Source organism: Macrotis lagotis, chromosome 8 (genome assembly GCF_037893015.1).
Source record: "Macrotis lagotis isolate mMagLag1 chromosome 8, bilby.v1.9.chrom.fasta, whole genome shotgun sequence".
NCBI classification, from domain to species: domain Eukaryota; kingdom Metazoa; phylum Chordata; class Mammalia; order Peramelemorphia; family Peramelidae; genus Macrotis; species Macrotis lagotis.
Window position 1 is genome coordinate 140,602,026 of NC_133665.1, and position 26,544 is coordinate 140,628,569.

The 26,544-nt window shown below is 44.9% G+C and overlaps 1 protein-coding gene across 1 annotated transcript in view; it reads right to left on the reverse strand.

Annotated features, from left to right (window-relative positions):
- Positions 1-5,006: 5,006 nt before the first annotated feature.
- Positions 5,007-26,544, reverse strand: part of SYN2 (synapsin II) — a 257,971-nt gene continuing 236,433 nt past the window's right edge. The window contains exons 11-13 of the mRNA XM_074198543.1: positions 16,707-16,767; positions 9,945-10,200; positions 5,007-5,924 (exon numbers count right to left, since the gene is read on the reverse strand). Of these exons, the coding sequence (XP_074054644.1) occupies positions 5,789-5,924; positions 9,945-10,200; positions 16,707-16,767 (453 nt within the window). The 3' untranslated portion in view covers positions 5,007-5,788. The remainder of the gene's footprint in view (positions 5,925-9,944; positions 10,201-16,706; positions 16,768-26,544) is intronic.

Genomic DNA, 26,544 nt, shown 5'->3' on the forward strand with positions numbered 1-26,544 from the left:
ACCTGGAAAGAAGAGATTTCTTTCTTCCAATAAATTCTTGGGACTGAATGCTTAGCTCTAACCCCCTCCTAGCTGTTAGATGGAACCATATTAACCTCCAGTGGAGAGTATTCCTTGTGGGGCTCCCTTCCCCTCTCCCCAGCTAACAGTTTAGGTCTGACTCATTTTTTCAAAACCACTATGGTGGTTTTCTGGTCTGACATCACATGTGGCAAAATGAGTCATTCTCTAAGAACCAGTTAGGGTTGACTGGAATAAGAAGCATCAAGTATGTTACTCATGGTTGGGGGCATGGGGTCAACGCTGAGGATAAGTTTCCTCCTCCATCCTTTCACCCTGGAGGCTGATCTTCGGGAGGTATCCTGTGGAGATCTCTTCCATCGTCTTATATAATCTTACAGAATGTAAGCTCCCTTAGCAAAGGGACTGTTTTCACTTTTTATTCGCAGCTATGAAATCTGCCCTCTCCCTGATCCCATGTTCTCCCGGGCTTCTTCTCCCTTGTGCTCTGTGGAGTCCTCCTAGCTTCATACAGTGACTGACATGTGGTAATCCCTTAATAAATACTTGTAGGTTTGCGTGTTTATTGAATGAATGAAGTAATGCATTGTAGGTTAGTTGATTGCCATTTAGCTACTCTTACAAGGATAAATCTCACCATGCCTGATAGCTAGTACACAAACTCCCTGAGGGAAGGGACCCCCACCTTACAGCCTTCATAGAACCTCACTCAGGATGAGCACTCGCTCACAGGGGCTCAGGATATATCTGTTCGGTGAATGAGTGTTTATTTCATAAAATCATAGAACTGGAAAAGATCTTATTATCAGGTCTAACCCTATCATTTACAGATGAAGAAAGGGGCCCAGAAAATTTGATTTAAATTTGGAGCTGGGAAGGGATCTTGGGGATCACCTAATCCAATGCCCTTATTCTACAATTGAGGAAAAAAGAGGTCCGGAGAGGTCAGATGAGGTGTCTGAGGTCATGACAGATATGCCAGGCTCTCTCTCCAGCTAGGTAGTGGGAGTGAGGACTAGAACCCAGGTCTCTTAGCTGTCAATCCAGGGTTTGCTCTGCTCATCCATGTGTCTAGAACCATAGCTGCTTTTCATGAACCCAATATCCATTTAATTATGAATCACAGATGAGTGCAGGTTTGTCAATTCTTTCCTCCCCTCTGACCTCTACAATTTTGTCTTTATTTTCCTGTTTTGCCTCGGAAAATAAAAAGAAATGGAGTCTTGGAAAGGTAATGTCACAAGTCCTCCTCTGAAGTCACTCCCCTGCCTATGGGGGTGACTCCCACCTTTTGGATATTTTCTCCAGATTGAACATCTTCATAACCTAGTTCACTGGACCATTACCGATCATCCTGGGGCTCAGCAGAGAACTGGACTGAGAGTTCAGTGATCTACCCTGAGGTCTCTATCAGGGTTCATGAATATAAGATCTGCTCCCACCCTGTCCATGTTCTCAAGGGCTTCTTCCCCTTTTGAGTTCTGTGGGGTCATATTTACTCCTTTCCCAGTTAGAATGGGTTGGAAAGTATCAGGTCCCTTAGGATTATAAACTTAGAAATGGAGGTCATTCAGTCCAACACCCTCATTTTACAGATGAAGGGACTGAGGTCTGGGGAGATGTGTTAATGGACTTATCCAAGATATTCCTATGTCTTTTTTTCCTTCAGTATGCTAAGATGACCAACCAGGTGACTATCATTAAGAACTGAAATAGATGACTTTTCCTTAGCATAGGATATGGTTTCATAATACCCTGAACCCAAGGACCAGAGCTTGCCTCTGCCTCTCTCTCTCTCTCTCTCTCTCTCTCTCTCTCTCTCTCTCTCTCTCTCTCTCTCTCTCACACACACACACACACACACACACACACACACACACACATACTCATACACACTTTATTTTCAGAGAATCATAGAAATATACCTTTGGAAGAGAACCCTGTGGTCATGTATAACCAATCTATGACCAATACATGAATTTGTTCCCTAGATATATGTGGATCAGTCGGTCAAATAGTATTTATTAAACCTTTACTTTGTTCCAATCACTGTCATTGTGTTGGGCTCTGTGTTTGTGTATAGTGTGCAAAGTATGTAAAATATGAATTTTGCCAGATGTAACCAAGTTCAGATAATCTTTCTTGTTCTCCGACTTACACATAAATAGGCAGATCCAGATCTGGGAGACCCATTGTTTTTGATGCTGATGGGATCCTAGCACCTGGAGACACTGAATCATAGATCATACGATGGTAGATTCTAAGGGAATGAGTCTCAAAAGACTGAGTCCAAATACTTCATTTTAGGCATGAGAAAGTTGAGACTCAGAGGGGTTAAGTGATTTACCTTAGGCTACACAGGTAGTGTCCATAGGTAGTACTGCCACAGGTCTGGAGTTCAAACTCACTCTTCTGATGGAGAATTCAGGGCTTTTTCCTTTGCCCTATGTTGCTTTCACTCTTCAGCTTGGAAGTGACAAGAGATGGTGCTGAAGAGCCCCCAGAGTTACCCAGCTTAGTGGAGGGCTATGGATGGATGCCCCCATTTTGATGAGTATATAGAATGATCCCTTGTCAGGTCATTGCTTAGACTCTCATGTGTCTATGATGTGTCAAATTTGGGAATGGATTTGTTGGAACACATTATTTGGCTCAGGAGTCAAGTGTTAGTCAAGCTTCAGGAGGCTCTCATCCTTGCAGGGTCCTGCCCTGAGCTGGCCTCCTGGAAGGAAACCAAGGCAGAGTCAACTTGGGCTCCCACTTCTCAGCATCAGACCTGTCTAGCTTCCTTGTTTCAGAGGTTCTGGTTTCAGCTAAGGAACGTGACTGGAGCCAGGATAAAAGTTCTAACTCTGGTGATACTGGGGACTTCCAGTGAAAACAATTTGTCTATTGGCTAGATGAACAACTGGCTAGGTCAGACTGGGTAGATTCTTGAGTGGCTGGGCAGTCTCACCCTCCTGATGGCAGCAGATTCCTCACCAAGGTTTTGGCAGGATGCAAGGAAAACCCACCCCCCCAACTCCCAAAATGGAATGAGCAGCCTCAAGTGGTCACGGGTAATTCCCCTCACTGGAAGACCCGGAGCAGAGCCTGGATGACCGCTTATCAAATTACGTTGGGTGGGAAGAGTCTCGTTCAGGGCCAGGATGGGCTAGATGACCTCCTTCCAGCTCTGAAATTCAGTGAATCTGTATTCAGGAGGTATGGAATGAGTAGAATCTGAGGGTTTCACAATCACACACACACACACACACACACACACACACATCTACAAGTTCTTGTATGCTCAGTGCACATATACATCTTCACCTTCACATCTAGGTAATAGAATATGGACCTGAGTTCCAATCCTGCCTCATATATTTTACAAACTGTGTGACTCTTAACTGTGACATTTAATTCAACCTCAGTTTACACATCTGTATATGGGATTAATAATAACATCTACCTCCCAGGGTTGTTATGAAGATCGAATGAGATATTTGTGAAGTGCTTTGTAAACTATAAAAATGCCAGAAATTTTTGTTAACATATATGCGCCTTTCCATATTCCTAGTCACCTATGAAAAAAAACTTCTAGAGCTGTATATCTATATATATATATATTCACAGTTATCCATGTGCATCCCATCACTCAAACATGCAAACATATATTCCCTAATATAAGCATATGCCCTAAAGAAATTAACATACAATCCCACACCTTTATTTCATGAATGCCTATTTACACATATGTATGCTGCCTTTCATTCAAAAACTTATATATGTATCCTTATGTGTAGTATATTGTCAAACATATACAACTATCTCTCCTCTCCTTCCACCTCTTTTCCTTTTTTTCTTTCCCTTTTCCCTTCTTCCTTCCTTTTCTCCCTCCATCTTCTTCTTTCCTTCCCTTTTCTCCCTTTCTTCCTTCCATCTGTTCCCCCTTCCCTTCCTTCCTCTCACCTTCCTTCTTTTCAACCTCCTTCCCTTCCTTTTTCCTTCTTTCCTTCCTTCTTTCTTTCCCCCACCTCCTTACCTTTGTTTCTCCCCCATTTTTCTGTCACTTCTTTTCTTTTATCTTTCTTTCCCTCAAACCATCCTTCCTTCTCTTCCTTTCTTTCTTCCCTCCCTTCCTTACTTTTACCTCCCTCTTTCTCCTTCACTCACTTCCATTCATCCTTCTTCCCTCCATCCCTTCCCTCTCTCCCTTCCTTTCCCCCTACCTCCTTCCTTTCTCCCTTACTCCTTTCATCTTTTTTCCATCCATCATTCCTTTTCTTCCCTCCTTTCTGCCCTCCCTTTCTCCCTTCTTCTCTTCCCTTCTTTTCCTCCCTCCCTCCATTCTTCCTTTTATTTCTTCTCTCCTTTTCTCCCTTTCTTCCCTTGATCCTTTCCTCCCTCCTGTTCTTCCCTCCTTCCCTCCCTTCCTTTCTCCTATTTCTCCCTTCCTTTCATCTTTCTTTCCTTCCATCCATCCATTAATTCATCCATCCTTCCTTCCCTCCCCTCCCATCTTTACTTTCAGCCTTCCCTTTCCTGTTTCCTCCCTTCTTCTCTCCCCTCCCTCCCTTCCTCCCGCTCTCCCTGCCTTCTTTCCTCCCTCCCTTCTCCCCTCCTCCTCCTTTTCCCTCTCCCTTCCTTCCTTTCTCTCTTTCCATCCTTTCATCCCTCCCTTCCCTCCTTCCCATTCTTCCCTCACTCCCTTTCTTTCTCCTCCCTCTCTTTCTCCTTCACTCCTTTCCTTTTGTTTTTCCTTTCATTCCTTCCTCCTTTCCTCTCCCACCCCTTCTCTCTCTCTCTCTCTCTCTCTCTCTCTCTCTCTCTCTCTCTCTCTCATACACACACACACACACACACACACACACACACACACACACATGCAGACGCACCCACACATACATAGCAGGCATCTTGGCCCTCACCCAAATAAGCCAGAATCTGGGGCACTCCTCTCTGCTGAATCAGACACTGTGGACTGCTGCTTACTTTTTCGGTTGTTAACCACAAGGGCTTAGCATTTATTTTGGAGGTGAACACAGAACTAGCCTTGGTGCTATCACACTGCCATGCATTTTTCTTCACAGTGTAGCTTCAAAGCTCGGTTCTCCCAGCCCATGGACCAGGAAGGAAAAAAGGAGAACGTGGAGCCATGGGTTCTCATTTCAGGAGGCTGATAATGCTTCAGAAACACATCAGGAACTGTAGCTGGTGATAGACACTTAGGGTCACAAGAAAAAAAAACGCTTCTTTTCTTTTTTTTTTTCACAATTAAACTGACTGGAGAATCAGGTATGAATGGGTTCCTAGGAATCTAAGGGTAGAGTATTTCTGTTTACTCTCCGCATAAAAAGGATTGTCTAAAACGAAATAGAAAACAAAATGAAAACAAACAACTTAAGAGAAGCATGCAAGTCTACTGCATCTGAACTAGCTAAAGCCACCCAGAGCCCTCCAGGAAAACTCCTGGTGTCCCAGGGGGACTGAGTCAGATACCATTAAGTATCACAATAAGGCCACCAAAATCACAGCTAACTGGGACTTGAGATAGAGGTTGGGGGTGGGGTGGGGAAGGGGAAAGTCTGTGTTTTCTTCTCTGCTGCCATATGCCTGCTCTCTGGGGTTCTTTAAAAGCTACATAAATGGCTTGCTAGTAATGGATGGAGCAGAGAAGAGGGTGGGCACAGGATGATGGTCACAGGAGTATTATCACTAAGCGGGGCTGGGAGCTGTCAGAGGTGCTAGATACATTGGTTGGGAAGGATCTGGGGGACCCAAGGGTTTAATCTGAAAAGAGGCTGGCAAAGGATTTCCTCAAGTTGCGGATGGTCTCGGCTTTGGCTTCGTCCTCATTCGTTGATGACCGGAAGAAGGAGGACTCAGTGAAGCTGAAGGCATTGGTCAGGGACTGGGACTTGCTTGAAGATAAAAAACAGAGAGAATGTGAGCGAGGGGCTGTTCCCCAGGGAGATGGAGGAGCAAGGAGACATGCTAAGCCCCAGGCAGGAGCCCGCAGGAACAGTGGGGATGGGAATGATAGGAGGAGAGGCTCCAGGGTCAGGGTTAAGGGGGGATGGAAGGACAGAGGGTGAGACCCTGCCAACATCAGCTTGGCCCCCTGAGTCAAAGGAGTATAGGATTGGAGTGCCCAGGCAGCCAGAATCTGTGGGCAGTGGCAAGGGCGAGTGCAGAGGGGGAAGGGAAGGTCCCTTACAGAGTCAATGGGCAACTCTTTCTCTCCCTCTGTTTCTTTGGGCATGTGACTCTCTTTGGCCCTTGACCAGGCCAGGCTCAAGTCAGACTCCCAGTGCTCGTTCTGTAACTAACTGACCCTGGGTACCCTTGAAGTATGGCTGAGGGTCCCCTGGATTATTCTCTCTGTTCTAATACTGAGGAAGTTTGGGGAGGTGGTTGGGATGAGAAAGGCAAGGACAAAAAAAGGAAGAAAAGAGAGGAAGAGAAGAGAAGAGCCCAGGACAACTGGACAGAACCACTAGCCAATCAGAGTTCAGTCAAAGGGAATGTTACTTATCAAGCATCAGAAAGTCTATTATTCTATCTCTGCCCTTGGGGAAGCAGTTTCTTTCTAGTATAGACCATGGATTTCTATCAATCTAAAAGAATCTGAAAGTGTGAGGGAATGTCACTTAACAGGCATCCAAAAATTCATCTACTCTATCTCTGGTCTTTGGGAACCAGGACTTCTGTCTAATATGGACCATGTATTTCTAGCTATTGATAAGAATCTGAAAACTATACCAACCTGAAAGCTTAGTATAGCTTCTCATGCCTCAACTTTCCCATTTGCAAAGTGGATTTGATATGTCAAGATAACATCTGCAATGTGCTAGGGGCTCATGTGTCACACATTTCTTTTTTTTTCCCTTAAATATACATTTCAGGATAAAATTCATCTCCTGGGTCCTTCAGATTTGGACTGAAGAGACTCTGAGGGCTGGAAGATGCATTCTGGAAGGACTGGGATGAGGCTTAACTCAGCTTCTGATAAGAAAGGCTGGCCACCGATGCTGATCTTTCTTTCCTTCCTTGCATTCTGATGTCCTCTCTCTGAGTCCTGTTGGCACTCCTTAAATGTCTGCAGATAGACCTGAAATCTGGGAAACTCCCTCTCTCAAGGAACCTTGAAGTTTCTTTCTTTTTGAATAGAGGTGAGCAAAATGCCCTGCCTTCTTTTTTAGGGTTGGGGAGGAGTCCTTCCTTAGCAGCTGCCTGGACTGGGAATGTGCCTCCACATGCTGGCCTCTGGGGGTGGGAGACTATTCTGCACGAACATGGAGACTCCTCCTCCACTGTCAGGGGTTGCCCTGGAAGGCTTCAGCCCAGAGGCAATGAAAATGAACACCAGGGACCTGCCACAGCCAGGAAGGATGGCAAGGGAGTGATGTGGAAGCCTAGCAAGAGAGGAAGAACCCCAGAAAGGGGGATGAGGAGAAAAGAGAAATTCCAAGGAGGTAAATATGAACAAGATGGTTACCAATCAGTCTAGAAATGTGAGAATCTTGCATTTGGGAGCTCAGATTGGAGACTTGTCTCTCTTGCCCACAGGAAGGAAGACTGGGAAATGGTAGACTTGAGTGACTTGGAATCCAAACTCTTTCTCAGTGCATCGTTAGAACCAGAGTTGCTCCTAAAAATACAGTGGCCTAGTCCTCAGATCTTAGTCACGCCACTACCTGATTGTGTGACCTGGGTTCAGATTGCTACCTGAGTGATATGGGCAAGTAAGTCAGTTTCTCTTGGTCTGTTTTTCCATATGTAAAATAAGGTAATTGAACTTTGTAGCTATAAGATTCCTTCAGTGATTTAAACAGCACTGAATAAGTAATTTAGGTAATGAGACAGTCTTTTCCAGCTCTAACATCTATGACACTTTGATCTTGAATAAATAATTTCATTTCTCTGAGTCTGATGAGTTTGATTAGATGGTCCATAAGGTTCTTTTTTTTAAAAAAAACTTTATTTTATTTAAGGCAATGGGGTTAAGTGACTTGCCCAAGTCACACAATTAGGCAATTATTAAGTGTCTGAGGCCAAATTTGAACTCAGGTCCTCCTAACTCCAGGGCTGGTGCTCTATCTGTTGTGCCACCTAGCTTCCCCCATAAGGTTCTTTTAAATGATAAAATCCTATGACTCAAAATGTATCATCATCTTTCCTTCTCCCCAAAATCTCATCAAATATATTGGATATCTCTAGATTTCCAATCACCCAACTCAGAAAAGACCTAGATTATCCCCTATCTACCCACTGTGTTTAAACTCGCAACACAACTAGTAGTGTGAAAACAAGAGCATAGAACTTGGTATTCCAGAGTTTTGGGTCTAGATCCAGACTCTGGCACTTGTTCTATGGACCATGGGCAAATCCTTGATCCTCTCTGTGCCTTAGTTGCCTCATGTATAAAATGAGGGAATTGAACTATGAAATTCCTTAGAGATCTCCTGACCTCAGCTTTGTCATCTGATAAATAGAGACAATCATATTAGCCCAGTCTACCTCATGTCCACCATGCTAAATCACAAGTCATCATATCCCTTCCCTCTTTCCCAAGGTTATGGTTGGTCTGCCATGAATCAGAGTTTGCTATTTAATGGTGATGGAAGGAAGTCAATAGGGAAGTTTAATAGGGAAGGAAGTCAATGAGCAGCACCCCTTCCAGAAGAAAGGAAGCATAGGATGGTTGGTGAAGAGCTGGATTTGGAATCAGGAAAGTGAGATTCCAACCCCACTCCAGGCTTGTACTGCCTGTGTGCCACAGTTCACTGTGCCTGTTTTCCTGATGCACAAAATAGAAGAGTTGGATGTCTAAGTGAATTGCTAACACTAAACTGAAGATCTTAAGGATTCTTTCTCCCTTACCCTACTGTGCTCTCAACCCAAGTACAAGGTCTTCACCCCATTACCTTCATTCCTGTTTTTTCCCCCTGGGTCAGTGTGTAAAGTAGGGAGTTCTGGGAGTAGGAATGAGTTCTGGGTAAGAAAAGCTCTGAGGAGAGGAGAGACCAGGTAGGGAGAGGAATTCCATCTTTCTTTCCAAGAGTCTTCAGTTGCGACTCTCCTTCAGATTCCTTCCCCAGAAACATCACTGAAATCATAGATCTGGAGTAGAAAGAGGCCTCCAAGGTTCCCCATTTTACAGCTGAGAAACCTGAGATGCCAGAAAGCTAGGTGACTTGCCCAAAATCACACAGATAGTGTCTGAGGTAAAATTTGAACACAGATTCTTTTCAGTCCAGTCTTTCCACTTATGAAAAAAAACTGAAATCCATTCCACTTTTTCCCTTTGGGTGACTTTGCCTCACACCCAAGATCTTTAGTTAGAGTTAGAGAGAAAAGAGAGAGAAAAGAAAATGAGCTGGGAAGGCAGGAAAACATACACACATACATCAAAATGATTTTAAAACAAGATAGTTTAAGGTTCTGGAAGGGGCACTGGACTGATGGTCAGTTAGCCTGGGCTCTGGTTTCAGCTCTGTGATAGGATAAATGTATGACCTTGGGCAGGTCATTTCCCTTCCCTGGTCTCATTTTCCTCCTTGTAAAATGAAGGAGTTGGACAAGGTGATCTCTGAAGTTGCCTCCAGCTCTGACTGTCTGTGGTTTTAGGGAAGGTATTCTGGGGTGGGCTGGGGCTGGTACTGAGCATCTCGTGTCCCAGACCCAAGATTCTGATTCTGTAGACACAAGGACGTTAGGGAGCAGGGCTTAGCTTTTCCCCAGCTTCTCCGAGCCCTCTTTCTATCCTAGACTTCCCTCCTTGCTGAAAATTCAGTAGAAGGAAGCCTTAATGAAGATGTTCCTCCAGCAGATCCCAGAACTCAGGCAGGATCAATAAGGGAAAGGGAGGGAGAAAGGAGGGAATAAGGAATGGAGGGAAGGGTGGGAGTGGGAAAGTGGAAAGTTCAGTGGTCTCTTACTTTAGCTGTGGATGAGGCTGGGATTTCCGTGATTCCTTCTGGGGCGTCTGGGACTCGGTCAGTGGGCTGGAGGTCAGACTGGCCTGTGCGGCTGGGCCGCCGGGATGAGGAGCCGAGGAGGAGGAGGAGGAGGAGGAGGAGGAGGAGGAAGAGGAGGAGGAGGATTGTGGTGGTGGTGGTGGTGGTCCCGGGGAAAACCGTCGTGAAGGCAGCACCTTGCTTGGGGACTGCATTCCTTGGGGTTGCCCAGGCCCCCCTAGGTTCAGTACAAGAAAAACTTCAGAACTCAACCATCTCAAAAAGGGTTTCCTTATTAGACTCTATACCTTAAAGGGCTTGGCTACCTTCTTACCACATATATGATATCAACTCTAGGTAGCAATCCCAGATCCTGAGAGTGGGAGTAGGGGGCAATAAGACTCATTGGGCATTCTTGACCACCCCCTCCCCTAAATACCTCTCCCTACTTTCTCCTAGAAACAGCAAAAACAATGGAGCTTATCATTAGAAGCTGTGATGGGGGATTGGGTAGAAAGGGGAGAGAAGGGCCACTCTCAGAAGGCAACTCCACAGAGAATTCGGATAGTCCTCTTCTCCCAAAGCACTCTGGGTTTTGTGACACAGCAGAGAGAGGGCAGGACTAGGTGGCCTATTCCACTCCTCCAACAGATTGCCCCCTCTCTCATTTATTTTCAGTCTCTTCCTCTCTATTGGCTCATTTCCTTCAGCCTAAAAGCATTTCCATGTCTTCTCCATTCTCCAAAAACCCTCCCCTGATCCCTGCAACAATTATCATTGTGTGTCTTCTGCCCTTCGTAGCTGACCTCATCAAAAAAGTCATCCATAGCAGGGGCCTCCACTTTTTCTCCTCCCACACTCTTCTTAGCCCCTTACAATCTATCTTCTGCACATATTATTCCACTGTAACTGTCTCTCCAGAGTTACCAATTATCTCTTACTTGCCAAGTCCAATGAACTTTTCTCAGTCTTAATTTTTCCATGACCACTCTTCACCATAGATCTTTCTCTCTCTCGCTATTTTTCTTGAGTTTTTGAGACATTACTCTCTTCTGGTTCTCTTCCCACCTAGCTGACTGCTCCTCTCTCTCTCCTTTGCTGAATCTGCATCCAGTTCACAACTTCTAACCATAAGTGTCCCTCAGGGTTCTGTCCTGGGCCTTCTTCGCGGTTCCCTCTATGCTCATTAGGTGGTCATCTCTTTGATAAAGATTCACAAAAAATGAAATATCTTCTCCAGGCTCTCTGCTGACCTGCATCTTGTATCTCTAAACCTTTCAGACATCTCGAACTGGATGTGCAGGAGACATCTTTAACTAAATGTTTGCAAAACCAAACTCATTAGCTTTCCCTCCAAACCCTTCCCCTTCTACCTTCCCTATTATTGCCAAGAATACCACTATCCTCCCAGGCTTGCCACCTAGGGGTCAGCCCCAACTTCTCACTTTCATCCCCCAAATCCAAGCTATTGCTAAAACCTTTCCTTGTCACCTTTGAAAACTCTCTGGAACATACCCCCTTCTCTCCTCTGATACTGCCTTCACTCTGGTGCCGACTCTCATTATCTCACACTTGGGTTATGGCAAACAGCTGCTGGTGGGTCTCTGTCAGTCTCATCTCTCCCCTCTCTAGTCTATATTCCATTCAGCCACTGAAGTGATTCCTAAGCTATAAGTCCACCAATGTCATTTTATTACTTAATAAACTCCAATGGTTCCCCATCACCTCTGGGATCAAATACCAGTCTTCTAAGACCTTTCCTACAACATACTCTTTCATGGAGCAGCAGTAGTCTCTAGGTTGTTCCACAAACACAACACTCCATTCTCAACCCCAGTCATGTCTTCTGGCTGTCCCCCTTATCTAGAGTGCCCTCCTTCCTCATCTCTGTCCACTTCCTTCAAGTCCCAACGAAAATCACACCTTCCCCAACACCTCTTAATTCCAGTGCCTTCCCTTGGTTAATTATTTCCTACTAATTCTGAATAACTTGGTGTTATGTACTTGCCTGCTTGTTGGCTTCCTCATTAAGGGTTGGGACAATCTTTTGTCTCTTTTTGTATCCCATCGCTTAGACAGTGGCTGGCACACAGTAGGTAATTAGTAAATGTTTAATGATTGGTGCCTACCAGCCATGTACCTTGGGAAGTTCATTAAAGGTCTCTGTGCCTCAGTTTCCTCAGCAGCAACATGAGGAGCTAGGACTAGATGACTTCCAAGGTGGTTGATGAAATGAGAGTATGACACTGGGGGCTGGGGCAGCTGAGTTCTAGTCTATCACTGAAGCTCCTTGTGATTTCAGATATACCAGTTAACATCCCTTGGTCTCAAACTTACCACTAGAAATATGGGAAGAAAAAACCCCCTTCTACTTTCACTATATTACAAGGTTGTTTTAAGGATGATGAAATGCTTAAAAAACTTATCTAAGTATAAATTATAATGGTTTAATTTTAGGCTATTTTGACTGGTAGTCAGAAGGTTTGACAGTCACATTTGGCACCCCACTACCACAGCAAGATGATCCCTCTGTCCTAGATACATTCTTGACTTTTGAAACCATTCCCAGCTGTTCATCACAGTGTTTTTTTTTGTGTTTGGGGAGCAGGTATGTAGATATCAGAGCTAACAGGACCCAACTCACTCCTTTACTTTAAGAAACTCAAAATTAATCCTTCCCAAGAGCCAGGGATCTTTCTCTACCTGAATGTTGGGAAGATTGTATTTGACAAAGAGATCCATTAAAAAAATGTCGGACATTTCCCTCCTAGAATGGAACAATTAAGTACCCAGACAGCCATTTAACCCAATGGAGTGTTCTGAAGGGAAAAATAGCCTGTCCAGCCTCAGAGCCAAAGCGCACCCAGCCTTGGACAGTAGGAGTCATGGCCAGATGCCTCATTACTTTCTGGAAAACTGATCAGATTTGGAGTCAAGGAAACCTCTTATCTTCTGTACCTCAGTTTGCTCATCTGTAGAATGAAGAGATAATAAGCTATTCCCAGATCAGAGGGTACAGTCTGGGATTTAGAGCTGGAAAGAACCTCCTAAATCATGTATAAACCAACCCTAGTACCAGCATCTTCATCCATAGGCCCTTTGGAGGGAATGGGCTTAGGTGAATACATAAGTAGTGAGTAATGGCATTATAACTCAAGTCTCTTGAAAATGGAAGACAACTGGGGGGTGTTGGACCAACATTGGGTTAACCTTTTGCCTATTCTAGCATTTATTATCCATCCTTTGGCTCCCCCACTTATCAATACCTCCAAAGGCAACGTGCCACCACAGATAACCCCTGGGATCCTCCAAAGACGACTTTGGCAAGTTCAAGAAGCTCTAAGTTAAAAACAAGTTTCCAAAGAGAAAGCTCTACTGAGTCTCCTGGGTAATTAGGAGAATCCTTTATCTATCAGCAAACATAGTCATGTTCATCCTTTTGTTTTCACCTCAAGAAGGTAAGAGAGGCACTTGACAGTCTTCACCTGAATATACTCCCTTTGAAAACAACACAGGTTGAGGTTGCCTTCTCAGCCTCCCTCATCCAGCACCAAAATCTCAAGAGTCCTCACCCTTGTACAGACATGCTTAAAAGGCCATAAACTATACAACTTTACACTGAAGACAGATGTAACTTTTTTTTTTATTACACATTGAGCTGTACAAGAGATTTCACAGAAGAGAGGTGCTGCAGTCACACAAATACTTCCACCATTTGGCTGAGAATCTCTCAGCTGGATCAGTACAAAAGAAAGGGGGGACAACAGTCAGAAAAGAAATGGGTACAAACACCTGGACAGCAATCCTACACTGTGACATGATTGTCCCCCGACCCACAGTTATGGGGTTGTCCCTAAGCATGCTAACTGACGGGCAGAGGACAGTCAGGCTGACCCATCGCTGGGATTCGGCAGGAGGGGCCGAATCACATCTCCCACCTGTTCTTAAGAGGCTTTCTGCTTACGCCACGATCTGCAGCCCGACCAAGTTCAAATGGCCACTTTACACTTTGCATACATGGCTCACAAGTGTCACATGGAAAGCACCTGTATATGTTCACACTGACATGCAGACAAGCACCACCCACCGACCGTCGCCAGCACCGCCATTTAGACAGAAAAGTAAGGAAATCAAAAGATGTACTCCTCCCTCCAGGGCGTTTTTTTTTTCCCCTTCACTCCCTTCTATGGTATCTGGAGGTATTTATGTATCTGATTCTATACTACTCCCCAAAGGGTGTGTGTATATACATATATGTATATACATACACACACAGAGACAAAAGGATAACGATGGTCACCATCTAAGGGAGACAGACCACTGACCTTACTACAATAACACCCAGCCCCATTTCTCATGGCTTACAAATATGCTAGTAACCAACGAGAAAGTAGGACATGGGCCCCTTAATCCAGAAATGTCTACTTATAGAAATATAACACCAGTGGTCCCAACTCGTCCATCAGACTTGGGAATCCAAAAGAGGGGGCTCAAGAGAGTAGGTCATTGACTTTTTGTGGTCTTGGGAGGGGAATGTTAATATGGACTTCAAGGCCAAGGGTAGGCATGAAGGCCTCAGGGACCAAAGTTTGCTCTGTCAAAGGAGGTTTGGTAGAGGTTGGGGAGCCTTGTTCCCAACCCTGTCAGAGGATGGAAAGTTGTCAGGGACACTGTAGAAAAGGCTTAGATTATTGTAATATTGGTCTCTTCCTTTACCTGGAGATTCCTCCCTTTGGTAAAGTAAACTCATTAATGAAAGCAATGTCAGCAGCTATGGCTATAGAAAAGGCTACTGAAGTTGCTTCTTCCCTTCAACTTTCCCCCTTGAGGTCCTCGCCTTAATATGGAGCTGCTCGTGTTTGAGCAGGAGGAGCGGGGGGTAACTAGGTCTCATCTCCTGAAGGAGGTTCCCCCTAGGATAGAACTCTTGGTCCTCTGGACTGAGGATCTGAGGTGGAAAATGGGGGAGGGCCCAAGCCAAGGGCCCTTTTTCAGGCAGTGTAGCCACTTCAAAGTGGACTTGCTTTAGATTTGGTCTCAGTGGGCAGTGCCCCAAGAGGCAGAGTGAGAATGAATGTGTATACTGGGCAACTTCCTCGGTTTTCAACAATTCTTTTGTTTAGGATCTCCAAAGTGCTCATCTCCAGAGACAGAGAAAGCTTGGGAAAAAGGAGTGATGGGTGTGTGTGTGTGTGTGTGTGTGTGTAGGAATCTAGATTGATCCCAGTTCCACAGAAGCCCAAAGACCATCAACTCAGAAACAATGACAACAACAAAGAAGAATGACTTAGCGGAACCAAGATCCACACAGGAAACATTCACAATTTTGTTTTGATATTGCACATCAGTTTTTTTGAGTTTGGAGCTATAATTAGGTTAATGACAGAAAGAAGAGGGAAAGAAGACAAAAGAATAGGGGAAAGGCTTAGAGAGGAGATATAGAATCAATTCATGAAAAGAGCTTTTTTTCTTTATATCTCATTTCATTACTTAAAAAAGAAAGAAAAGAAAGGGAGGGAAAAGAAGGAAAGAAAAAAGAAAGGGAAGAAGCAAGGAGGGAAGGAATGAACGAAAGAAGTTAAGAAGGAAAGTAGGAAGGAAGAAAAAGGAAAGAAAAAAGAAGGGAGAAAGCAAGGGAGGAAGGAAGGAAGAAGGAAGAAAAGAAGGGAAAAAGAAAGAGAAAAAAGGAATATAGGAAGAAAAAGGAAGGAAGGAAAGAAGGAAGGTAGGTTGGAAGAAAAAGAAAGGAAGGTAGGTAGAAAGAAAGAAAGGTAGGTGGGTAGGAAAGTAGGAAGTTAAGAAGGAAGGAAGAAAAAGGAAAGAAAAAAGAAAGGGAGGAAGGAAGGAAGTAAAAAAAGAGAAAGGAAGGAAGGTAGGAAGGAAAAAAAGAGAAGGAAGAAAAAGGAAGGAAGGAAAGAAGGAAGGTAGGAAGGAAGAAAGAAAAAAAGGCAAAAGAAACTTAGGAGGGTACAGATACCCAGGAATTCAAATCATGATGAATGTTTGCAAATGAAAAAAAAGAGGAATGCCTTTGAAGTCAGTGGACAGAGATAGCGCGATTAGACCTTGAAAGTCTTTGAAACCTCTATCTACACTAGTCATGCAGAAAGAAAGAAGGAAGCCAGGGCTCACTAAATAGCTCACACACTCACAGAGGTAAGCAAAGGGGTTTAGCTGGAACCCCGGGACAGAGTGGGGAGGGTTAGATGGGGACCAGGTGGGTTGGAAATGTTGATTTGTGTCTCTGCTCCCCACCACTCCTGTGGCCCCCAGTTCACTGGAATACTTCTTCAAGATATGGTCTAACCATCCAGAGGATACAATCGCCCTGGACTTGGGAGAGGCACAAAGTTTTTGTTTGTTTGTTTTTTGTGTGTTTTTTTTATACACTATTGACAAACAGCCCTGAATCACAAGTTATACAGAGAAACATAATAAGCATCACAAACATGGACAGGAACAAGGAAACAACCAGACCCAAGAGCTGATACTGCATAGGAAAGAAACCCAGTCCAATCAGCAGAGAGCAAGACTGAGATGGGGTCTAGGGAGGGGGTGGCTTTTTTTTTCCTTTTCACTTTCCTTCTCTTTCATTTTTTTTCTTTCTTTTTTCAATTTTTTTTTTTTTTTTTGGCTTGAAATTTCTGCTTTGAAAGAAGATTGGACTAGCAAACACTTAGGAAGCCTGGACTTGTTTGGGCCCTACTGCAATGCCATTACAGTCGAGAATATACTGTAAACAACCTTGAGGGGTAGGGCGCTGTGGGGGTGTCTTGCTCAAATCCGGATCCTTCAAAGTCCCACTCTGGAAGACAAAAATTTGAGACAAATTAAAAATCACCCTCATGAATACCATCATCATCATCATCATCATCATCATCATCATCATCATCATCATCATCACAAAGTTCCCTCTCTGGTTTTCCCTTATCTACCATGTTTAAAATACCTCTGGGATTTTGATGGATCATGAGTCGAGGTTATGGTCTATATGACAATTCCTTCTCCCAATTTTATAAAATGTTTAGACTTTTGCATATCCTAGGGACATCAGTCCTCTTAACCCAGTTTAAGTTCTTTTCTTGAGGGTATTTCCTCAGGGGATCGGATGGACTCTGGAGTCTCTTCCAACCCTAACAATGTGATCCTAGGAACCTAGGAACCCTCTAACACTCCCAAATTGGCTAAGCTCCAAGGAAGGGTTTACGCTGGGTAGATTTATCATTTCAGAGCTAGTTCTAGCTGCCCCCCAGTTCTGGACTCATCTGGGAAGAGGGGAGACAGGTTAGGGATCAAATCCAATTTGGGATTGAACAAAGATTTCTGGGAAAAAGACTTGAGGCCTAACTAAATTATAAGGAATAGATTGCTCAGGTTCTTATGATTGTAAAAAAAATGCTCAAGACCATGTTTCCTTCTAGGACTATTACTCTATGCAACATGGCACTGCAGATCCATCGGGGATTCTGATTGAGTTTTGAAGATACAAAGGTCCTCTGTTATTTTAGTCTTGGTGATTCCAGTCCTGGGAGAGGAAGGGAGGAAGGAAGGAAGGAAGGAAGGAAGGAAGGAAGGAAGGAAGGAAGGGAGGAAGGAAGTGAGGAAGGGAGGGAGGACAGATTTAGGAAGAAGGACAACCCTCTGGATGTGTAACAGATGAATGTTCCAACAGTGAAAGTCTAAAGCATGGTTTTGGACCCTGAACTTGAAAGTCAAATGTGGCTTTTCCTCCCCATCCTAAAGATACTCGGGGCATGGTTACCAACACAACCAATCCACCCTCTGCCCTCCCTAGCCCAATTCTTCCCTGCCTGTTTCTTAATCTTTGGATCAATCCTCTGTTTCTGTCTCTCTGTCTGTCTCTGTCTCCCCCCCCTGCCACGCCCACCATCCTATCAAAAATCTACTCTCAGTCCCTTGGAACCTAGAAGGGTTTGTTAAAACAGTCCCTACCAAGTAGTTAAACAAGATTTCTGTTCAGTCATTCATTCTATAGTGCCATTCCTTCAGCTGAAGGAATTTCTTCATTTTCATAGTGGAGTTTAGGTATATCCACAAGTCACTTAGTCATCTCCCAGAAAAGGGGAGTTTTTTAAAATTTGAGCCTTTTTGATGAAGACAAATATGTTGTCTTTCAAGACTGTAAACTCCTTGAGGGCAGGGTTCATTTTTTTTTCTTGGTCTTTCTACCTCCAGGGTCAGGAACAATATATAGCACAAAGAAGTGGTTGAATGAGTGGTTTGTTGATCAATTGAGGTGGCATGATAGATATAAGTCAGAGACTTAGGGGTAACTTTAGATAAGTCACATAACTTTTGAGGGTTTGTCTATCTCATCTTAAAAATATGCAAAAAGATGGCATTATAAGAAATTGCAAAGTCTATATAGCATTCTAATACTATTACTATACATACCATTCCATTTATATGTGTGTGGATGTATACACGCACACACTCTTCTATCCAGTCCTTTTCTGTCCTTCCCATACTATACCACACCACACCACACTAAATCATATTACCATACAAACCAAAGCAAGAAATCGACTACTCTCTAAGAATCATGAAGAAGATACACAACTTGACTCTGCGGTCCTTGGGTGGAAATGAGTTTCTCCTCCCAGTCATAAGGTCAAAACAACCCCCTTCCCCAATCCAGGTTATCACTCAGCCCAATCATTCCACCCTCATGAGTCTTTCACATTCATTTTCTCTTCTCTAACACTTGAGGCTAAGCCTTCCTCACCTCACACTTGAGTAAATAAGGTCTATTTAGTTGGTCTCTCTGCTTCCAACCTCTCCCAACCTAAATATAAATAGATAAGTCTTCCTCTCCATTTATGAGCCTACTGTATTCTCCTAATGCTTCTCTTATCAAATCCAAATTTCTTGGCCTAGCTTCCAAGATTTTATCAACCTTACCACAGCCCCATATAATGCTTTCCAACACACACCCTCACTATGCATGAAACCTTCATTATCCTTGAGAAAACATGGAACTCTGATTTTTTTTTCTGTTTTTCTACTCATTCTCGTCCTTATTTGATTCCGTCTCTGAAATGAGAAAGTTGGACCAGGTAATTGCTGAGGTCTTTTCTAGGACTAACATTCTCTGTTCTCTATTCTAAGATCTCCTTTATCTTAGGCATTCTAAAGTTCTGTAAGGAGAGTGGCCTTCTCTTCTTGTTTCAACTGAGCTAAATTTGATTCTTCCCCAAGAGCTCATTTAATTCTCCAATGATCAGGAAATTTCCCTTCCAGTTTGTTCAAAATGAGTTTTCTTTAGAATACCTCCTCTAAATTCCTTACAGTTCATCATACACACACACACACACACACACACACACACACACACAGCACCACAAAATGGATTTGGGGTCAATATAAATGAAAATTTTCTATTCAAGAATGTTGACCAGCCATCAATATGGAGGGGATTCCTGCATTTATCTCCCTAAAAGTTTCTCTCCCCTTTTGGGATTCTATGATTTTTACATTTTGCATAAGGTCTGACATTGTTTTCTAGTCATCTCCTTCACTAGGCCTTATCTCTCCTTGATATGGATCTTCATCCTTTTTCTAGTCTGAAGGAGGAACCACTGATGATCCAGCCTCTCCAAGTTGAGGAATTTTTCCTGAGGCCTCTTCTTCCTGGGGAGGAAGGCCCCTTGTCTGATTAGAATAGTAGCTCCTTGGGAGTAAGGTTTGTCTTATGTTTTGTTTTTATCCCCAGGTCCCAGAACATAGTAGATAGCTTCATAAATATTTATTGATTGATTATTTTCATGGCTGTGGTTAAACGGTTTATATCAAATAATTTCTCAGAAGCTAATGAACCTGGGCCCTGCCAAAAGGATAAAACAGGTTTCTTTGGATTTCCAGTGGCATGAAAGTGCTTTGAAGTTCAATGGGAAGAGTTCAAGTCCTGCCTGCCACCTGCTACCTATATGACCTTGAGTAAACTCACTTCACTTTTCTGACCCTCAGTTTCCTCATGGGTAAAATGAGGGGGCATGATTGGAAGACCACTAAGGTCCTTTCTAGCTCTAGATCTGTGAAGACCCAGACTTTTTTTCATTTTAATATCCCCAGTGAGAAGCATTGAACAGATGCTTAATAAATCCTTGTGGATCCATTGGTGACAATCCTCAAGAGGTAGAAAGGGTTAAACTGAGGGATGGCTACAGGATAAATTATGAAGTTATTCCTGGGCCTGGCATAAAGCCCTGATCTCTTCTCCAAGGCAAAGAGCAAGAAGTCCTTTCTTTACTTTCACTCTCCTAAAAGCTTTGGCTGGGTTGCTTTGAGAGATTGTATAAGAAATGGATATAAGAGAAAGAAAAGCCCTTCTCCTCTTCCCACTCTTCCTCTCCCCATTTGAGGCAATGCAGGAGAGGGGCCCTAAGGTAGAACCACCAGATGTGGGGCACATGGGGACAATGGGGGTTTTTGGTTGCTGTTATTTGGAGGCAGATGGGGGCACATCAATCTTCCAAGTGAGTTCATATCTTCTCTTAAATCACAGGTCTCAGGGGAAGCAGTCATAACTCAAGAGATCTAAGGTGAAGGGTAGAGACCTTATCCTAGCCCCCCAAGACTCCACAGAGATACCCTTAGAGAACCATTCTTCTGTGCTGGGATGGTGCCTCTCCTTCTTACTTATATCAAATTTCCATTTATTACAATTAGAATAAGTAGAATTAGTGAAAATTTTGTATTTGCATCACCAGATCTTAGATACATAGTGAATATTCAATAAATCACTTTTCATTCATTTCATTCCACTCCAAGGCTTTTAAGGTTAATTGGACTGTAATAGGAGGTCTATGTGGTATTTTGAAGGATAATCCACAGGAAGGGAGATGACTTCAGACAATGGAAGCCTCTCACTCAAACAAATTTCATGTATGGGCCAGGGCTTAACGGGGAAACCAGGGAATTAAGTGATTTGTCTAAGGTCATACAGCTTGGGTGATGGAGGGGCAGGGGGTTCCAGAACAACCAGTTTACCCTTTCAGCTATGTTAAAGTCAGGTTGGAGCAAGGATACCCCAGTCTGTGAGAATAGATCCACTACTATGTAGCCTCAAGTCGCTTGGATTCCAGCACTTCCTACACTACATTCCAAAGGGCAGAGTAGTCAATGAGAATGGCTGTGGCCTCTTTCAGGTGGCTTTTTGGTATTTCTCAGAAATAGGGAGGATATGTGGAGAATACATGGTTAGTCTTCCCACGGCCCTGAGAGGGTTCATTAAGGGTCAAGTCCAGCCTGGGCACATTAACCCTTTCATGAGGTTACAAACCGTCACCAGCACTGGCCTTGTGCCAGTCTGAAGAGAGTGGGTTTGTCTCTGTCTCCCACCCGCTTTTCCTTTTGGTATTCTTTCTTTTCTCTTAGCATGGTCTCCCCTAGATGCCCATCTCCCCAGATGCCCATCTTTGGTTCTTGTTCTGTTTGGGTTACTAGCTGGTCTCTACTTGAGTGTTGCCTGTTGACATCTTTATTTATTTTCCCCTCCCATAGAATAGAGATTTTCAAGGGGGCAGGGGAGAGAGGACCAAAAGCAAGAGGGCAGGACTAACTTCTCTTTTACCATGCTGCACCATGTTTAGGTTTTTGGATGAGATTTTGTTACATGCTTCTCCACCAATAGAACGTAACAAAAACAAAAGGCAGCATTTATTAAGCACTTCTTATTTGCAAGATACTATTTGCGGATCTGAAGCCAGGCAACTGTGTTTTGGGAACAGGATTATTTTTATTCGTGGTTTTTGCATTCTCAGGACTAGGCAAAGTGCCCGGCTCTTAGGGGGTACTGCTGATGCTTTTCCATCAGGAAGGGATGGGATTCCATCAGTAGAAATGACCCGAAGAAGAGACATGGCCAGCTGCTTTGCTGAAAGACCATGAGACTTTTCCATCTTCAGCTGAATCTTTTTGTGTATTGTCTTGGAGATCAGGACCTGGTTTTCTTTACTGTTTGTATCTCCAGAGCTTGGTACAACATAAACATTTATCATTCACTTGACTGATTGGGACTTGACCTGAGGAAGACCATTCTTACAATTCGGAGCTTGTGGGAATTAGAGTTGGAGCATGGAGTTCAATCTTATTATTTCACAAGGAAATTGAAGGTCAGAGGGGCTCACTGGCCAGACCTCATGGGGAGGAAGCATCCGAGCTCTCCAGTCCTAAGGCAGGATGTCTCACAAGGGGCCTGAGTTCCCTATCGCTCAGAGTCCAAGTTGAGGCTCAGGCAGAAATGGGAGATGAGACTAGAGGGTTTAGGGAACATGGATCGTGAGTGGGAGGGGGCCTTGGAGGTTATCCTGCTCCTCTTAGAGATGAGAAAAACTGCGCCAGCCAAGAAGACAAATCTCTAGCTCGTGTCCCTGTTCTAAGGTCCCTTTCACTTAGAAGAGTCCAAGAATCCCCCTTCATGCTTCAAGGAATAAACCTGTTACAAAGAGGCAAAGTCTTGTCCCCATAGGATCCAGTCTCAGTTTCTTTATCTTGAAAATAAGAAACTTGAACTCAGCCATCACTAAGGGTCCTTCCTTTTTTGTAGGTCTAAAGTTCTCCTATTTAGAGGCAGTAGAATTTCAGATAATGATAGCCCCTGTTTACAAACTGGGGTTGGGGGTGAGGAGGGTGGTGGTCATAAAATACTTTTCTCACAAGAGTTCTTTGAGGTACATGAAAGCAAAAATCTTTAGCTCTGGTGTGCAGATGAGTAATCTTAGACTCAGGAGAGATGGTATCTTGCCTTAGCTATTAAGTGTCAGAGTGGAATCTCTAGGTAGTTTAATGGTTAGTGTGCTGGGCCTGGAGAGGGGAAAACCTGAGTTCAAATCTGACCTCAGACCCTCACTAGCTGAGGGACCCCGGGCAAGTCATTGCCCTCTCTCAGCCTCAGTTTCCTCATCGATAAAACGAGGGAAACGTTCTAGAAGCTCCTTCTAGCTCTCCAGGCCGGGGCTCTTCCTAGGACCCCTGGACACTCTTTGCTGCACTTTCCCTTTGCCCCCTGACACTGAGTTCAAGCTTGGAGGTGAGGGGTTGGGGGACAGAAGGTCCTAAGCATGGACTGAGGTCATGAGCTCCCTTCTAATCCCCAAATGGGCCATCAAGACGGCCCGGGAGCCAGAGCCTGGGAATGGCCAGGCTGGGGAGCTGTCGGCCTCCCCTGGGCTCCATCAAGGCTGTGTCCTAGAGGTTTCTGCGGGGGGCAGAGAGGGGGGGAGCATTCCTCAGGGGGCCGGTCATTGCCAGGCCGAGACATTCTGGCTCCTTTGGCCTTCTCTCTGCTTTGGACTTCTTCCCTCTGGGGTTTGGTTTCCTCAAGCATCTATCTTTGGTCCCCAGGATGCCTGAGAACGTCCATTCTTGGGGAGCACATCTCCCTCCCAGCATCCCTCCCTGAGACAACCATCAAAGGGTGGTTTGGATAATGGGAGTGGAGAGTTTCCTCACTGACTGTTCCCCATGCTCTGGATTCAGGACAAAAGGTGGGACATTAGCATCAGGCTTTGGATGGTGCCATAATGGGACTAACCAAGAGGTATTTGGGCTGGAGATCATGGGATTACAGACTTAGAGCTAGAAAGGACCTCAGAGACATCTAAGTCCAAATACTTCATTAAAAAGGGGAAAAAACTGAAGCCCAGAGAGGTAAACAATTTTTTCCAAGGTCACACAGCATTGTTGGTGGATATAAACCTAGGCCAGCTTACTCCAAAAACAATACTCTTTCCATTATACCAAATCCCTTTGGGGAAGGACAAAGGAGCAACAATTCATTTCCTAGGAGATATATGATTATCTCGAGTCCCAAGGGCAAAGCTGATATCAGCCTCAAGGGCCGGAAAAACTAGAAGATATTAGCACAATTTGGAGTGCAGCTAAGTAGATTGTAGACTTCATTCCGAGATTAATTAGAGCATGGTCTGTCTACAGGTTGAAGGCCAGGATTCAGAGGTCTGAGTCTGCATGGAGCCCAAACAAGCACAGGGAGCTGGGTGGGGGCCCAGTTTCTAAGCCAAGGCCCAAGGAAACAGGTGGGCAATGGAATTTGGCATCTTGGGAACTGGGGCGGGGGGGGGGCAGGCCATCGTCCATCAGGAGCTTCCAGGACAGAGGCTGTCTGCCCTCTGGCCCAGCTTTTAAATAGCCTTCCTGGGGTGGGCAGAGGTAGGGAACAATTAGGCTGGCAGATTGGCGATGGCCAAGCAGAGTTGTGTGGGCACTGGTGATTGGACCAGAAGCCTGTGATCTCCAGGGAGCTCTGAGCACTTCTAATGGCAGAGGGGGAAGCACAAAACTGGGGAGTCAGCAAAGTTTAGATAGGCAACCTCCCACCCTCCAGCCCTTCTTGAGCATCCTGCATCCCATTCTTAGGGACTGCAGAGATCTCTGGTCGAAGTCTTAGCTCATAATGGCTCAAGGTGTTTCCTCTTCCAGCATTATTAGCATTTTTGAGAAGGCCCCCCGAAAGCCTCAGATGCAAAGGAATGAATTTCTAATAGGATTGTAGACCCTTTGAAAGGAAATGGGGGAATTATTTTTGGCTCCTGGGCCTTGAGCCATCTGGTGGAATGCCAACTCTGGCAGGGGGTTCTGGTGTCCAGAGGGTGATGGCTGGGCCCTCAATAGAGGCAAGGGGGAAGGGTGGGAGCTGTCCTTAACAACTCTCCAAAACTATACTGACCAGAGAGAGGAGAGGCTAGAATCACTATTTATGGTGGGGTCTCCTTTCTCATAATGAGAAGGGCTGCCTTTCTAGGTCAACTGGGCAGAGGAAATAACATGGTAAGATTTTCTTTAGAATGGGGAGGTTGGGAGGTGAGGGAGAACTGAGTCAGAGCAGAGAACCCAAGGAAAAGGGGGGTCACAGATGCTCCTAAAGAGTCCCCCAGAAAGAAAAGGTGGCCCCAAGTTACTAGAAGCCTACTTCCCTTTTCTAGGTGGAGATTTGCTTTGCTTTTTGGTTTGTTTTTTTTGGGGGGGTGTTTTTTTTTGTGGTTACCTTTTTGGTAAGACAATGGGGTTAGTGACTTGCCCAAGGTCACACAGCCAGTAAATATCAAGTATCTGAGATCAAATTTGAACTCAGGTTCTTCTGACTCCAGGATGTACTTTATCCAGAGAATCATTCAGCTGTCTTCTCAGATCTGCCTTGTTAATTGAATTATGACTGAAATAAAAGGTCTCTGAGATCCGGAGTGGGTTTGGATGAAATCATCTGGTCACAAGACCATGAAAATTTAGAGCTGAAAGTGGGGAGGGGGGCTTTGCTTTTTGCCTTTCTTTGTACCCTCAATGTTGAACAGTGTTTGGCAGGTGCTTAGTACTAGCCGACTGACTTGGAGATCACACAGTCTGACTCTCATACTTTGCAGGAGAGGAAACCCAGTGTTTGAGAGGAAGGCGTGATCTTGGCCATCCTTCAACTAAGGAGCTGAGTTAGAATTCAAATCCAAGTCTTGTGACTCCCTTAGATAACACACCATGCCCTGAGCTCCTTCCGGTCTCTAATCATTTAGGATTCTGTGATAAGCGACTAAAGTTGTTAATGGAAACTAGGAACTTTTCAGTAGTCCCCAGGGAATTCCAGAGGGGAAGGGGACCCAGCTCCCAGCCAGAGAAATGTGGTAGAAAACAAGTTTGCACCAGCCCACCAGGGAGAGGAGGGCGTGAGGGGGCAGGAGTTGGGGCCTGGGCTGGCCCTTCTCCCTCTCCTGCAGTTATCGGCAGCTAGGATCAGGCAGAGGGGAGGCTCAATTGTTGTCTTGATCCCATCTGAGGTCCTGGCAGGACGTAGGGCTCAGCCTCACTGACGGAGGAAGGAAAGACAGGGAATGAGTCAACGGTGGAGAGCCTGTTGGTCTGCGTCCAGATGCCCCCCTCCCCTCCCCAGCCCCACACTCCTCCTCTTTAAAGGAAGGGCCCTATGCTTGCTCAGCAGTATTCAACACAGGAAATTGGGAAAAGGGTCCTAGGGTCTGGCCCCAGGAAAGAGGCAAGGCTCCTGGCCGGACACTGATGTGGTACCTTTCTGATTGGCTGCCTGCTGGAGTCCTGGTTTCCCCCAGGCTCAGGACCCCAGGGAGAGTGAGGGAGGCAGTGTGAAGGAATAGCATCTGAAGGATACAGGTTCAGCTCTGGCAAAAGGGACAGTGGGTCTGCTATGTTCTCAGACCTTTAGGGTCCTTCTGGGCTTCTTGCTTTGGCTGCTGACTCAGAGGGTCTAGACAGCCTCTACTCTCTGGATAAGCCAGTCCCTGCTGGCCTTGACACTGTCCTCCTCCTCCTCCTCCTCTCCTCTTTCTCCTCTTTGCCTCCTTGTCTTCTCCCTCCTTTTCTTCTCTTCATCCTCTCTCCTCCTCTTCCTCTTATTCCTCCTCTTTTCTTCTCCCTCATCTTCCTCTTCTCTCCTCTTCTTCCTCAGACCTCTGTCACTTCTGAGATTCCCAGAGGTCCTAGCCAAGGGTCCAGCTCAGGATAGCTCCCTTGAGGCACTCAGAATAAGATCTGGTACAGACCAGGGAGTTCAGTGGCCAAAGGTCTACTCAGGATGTCCCCA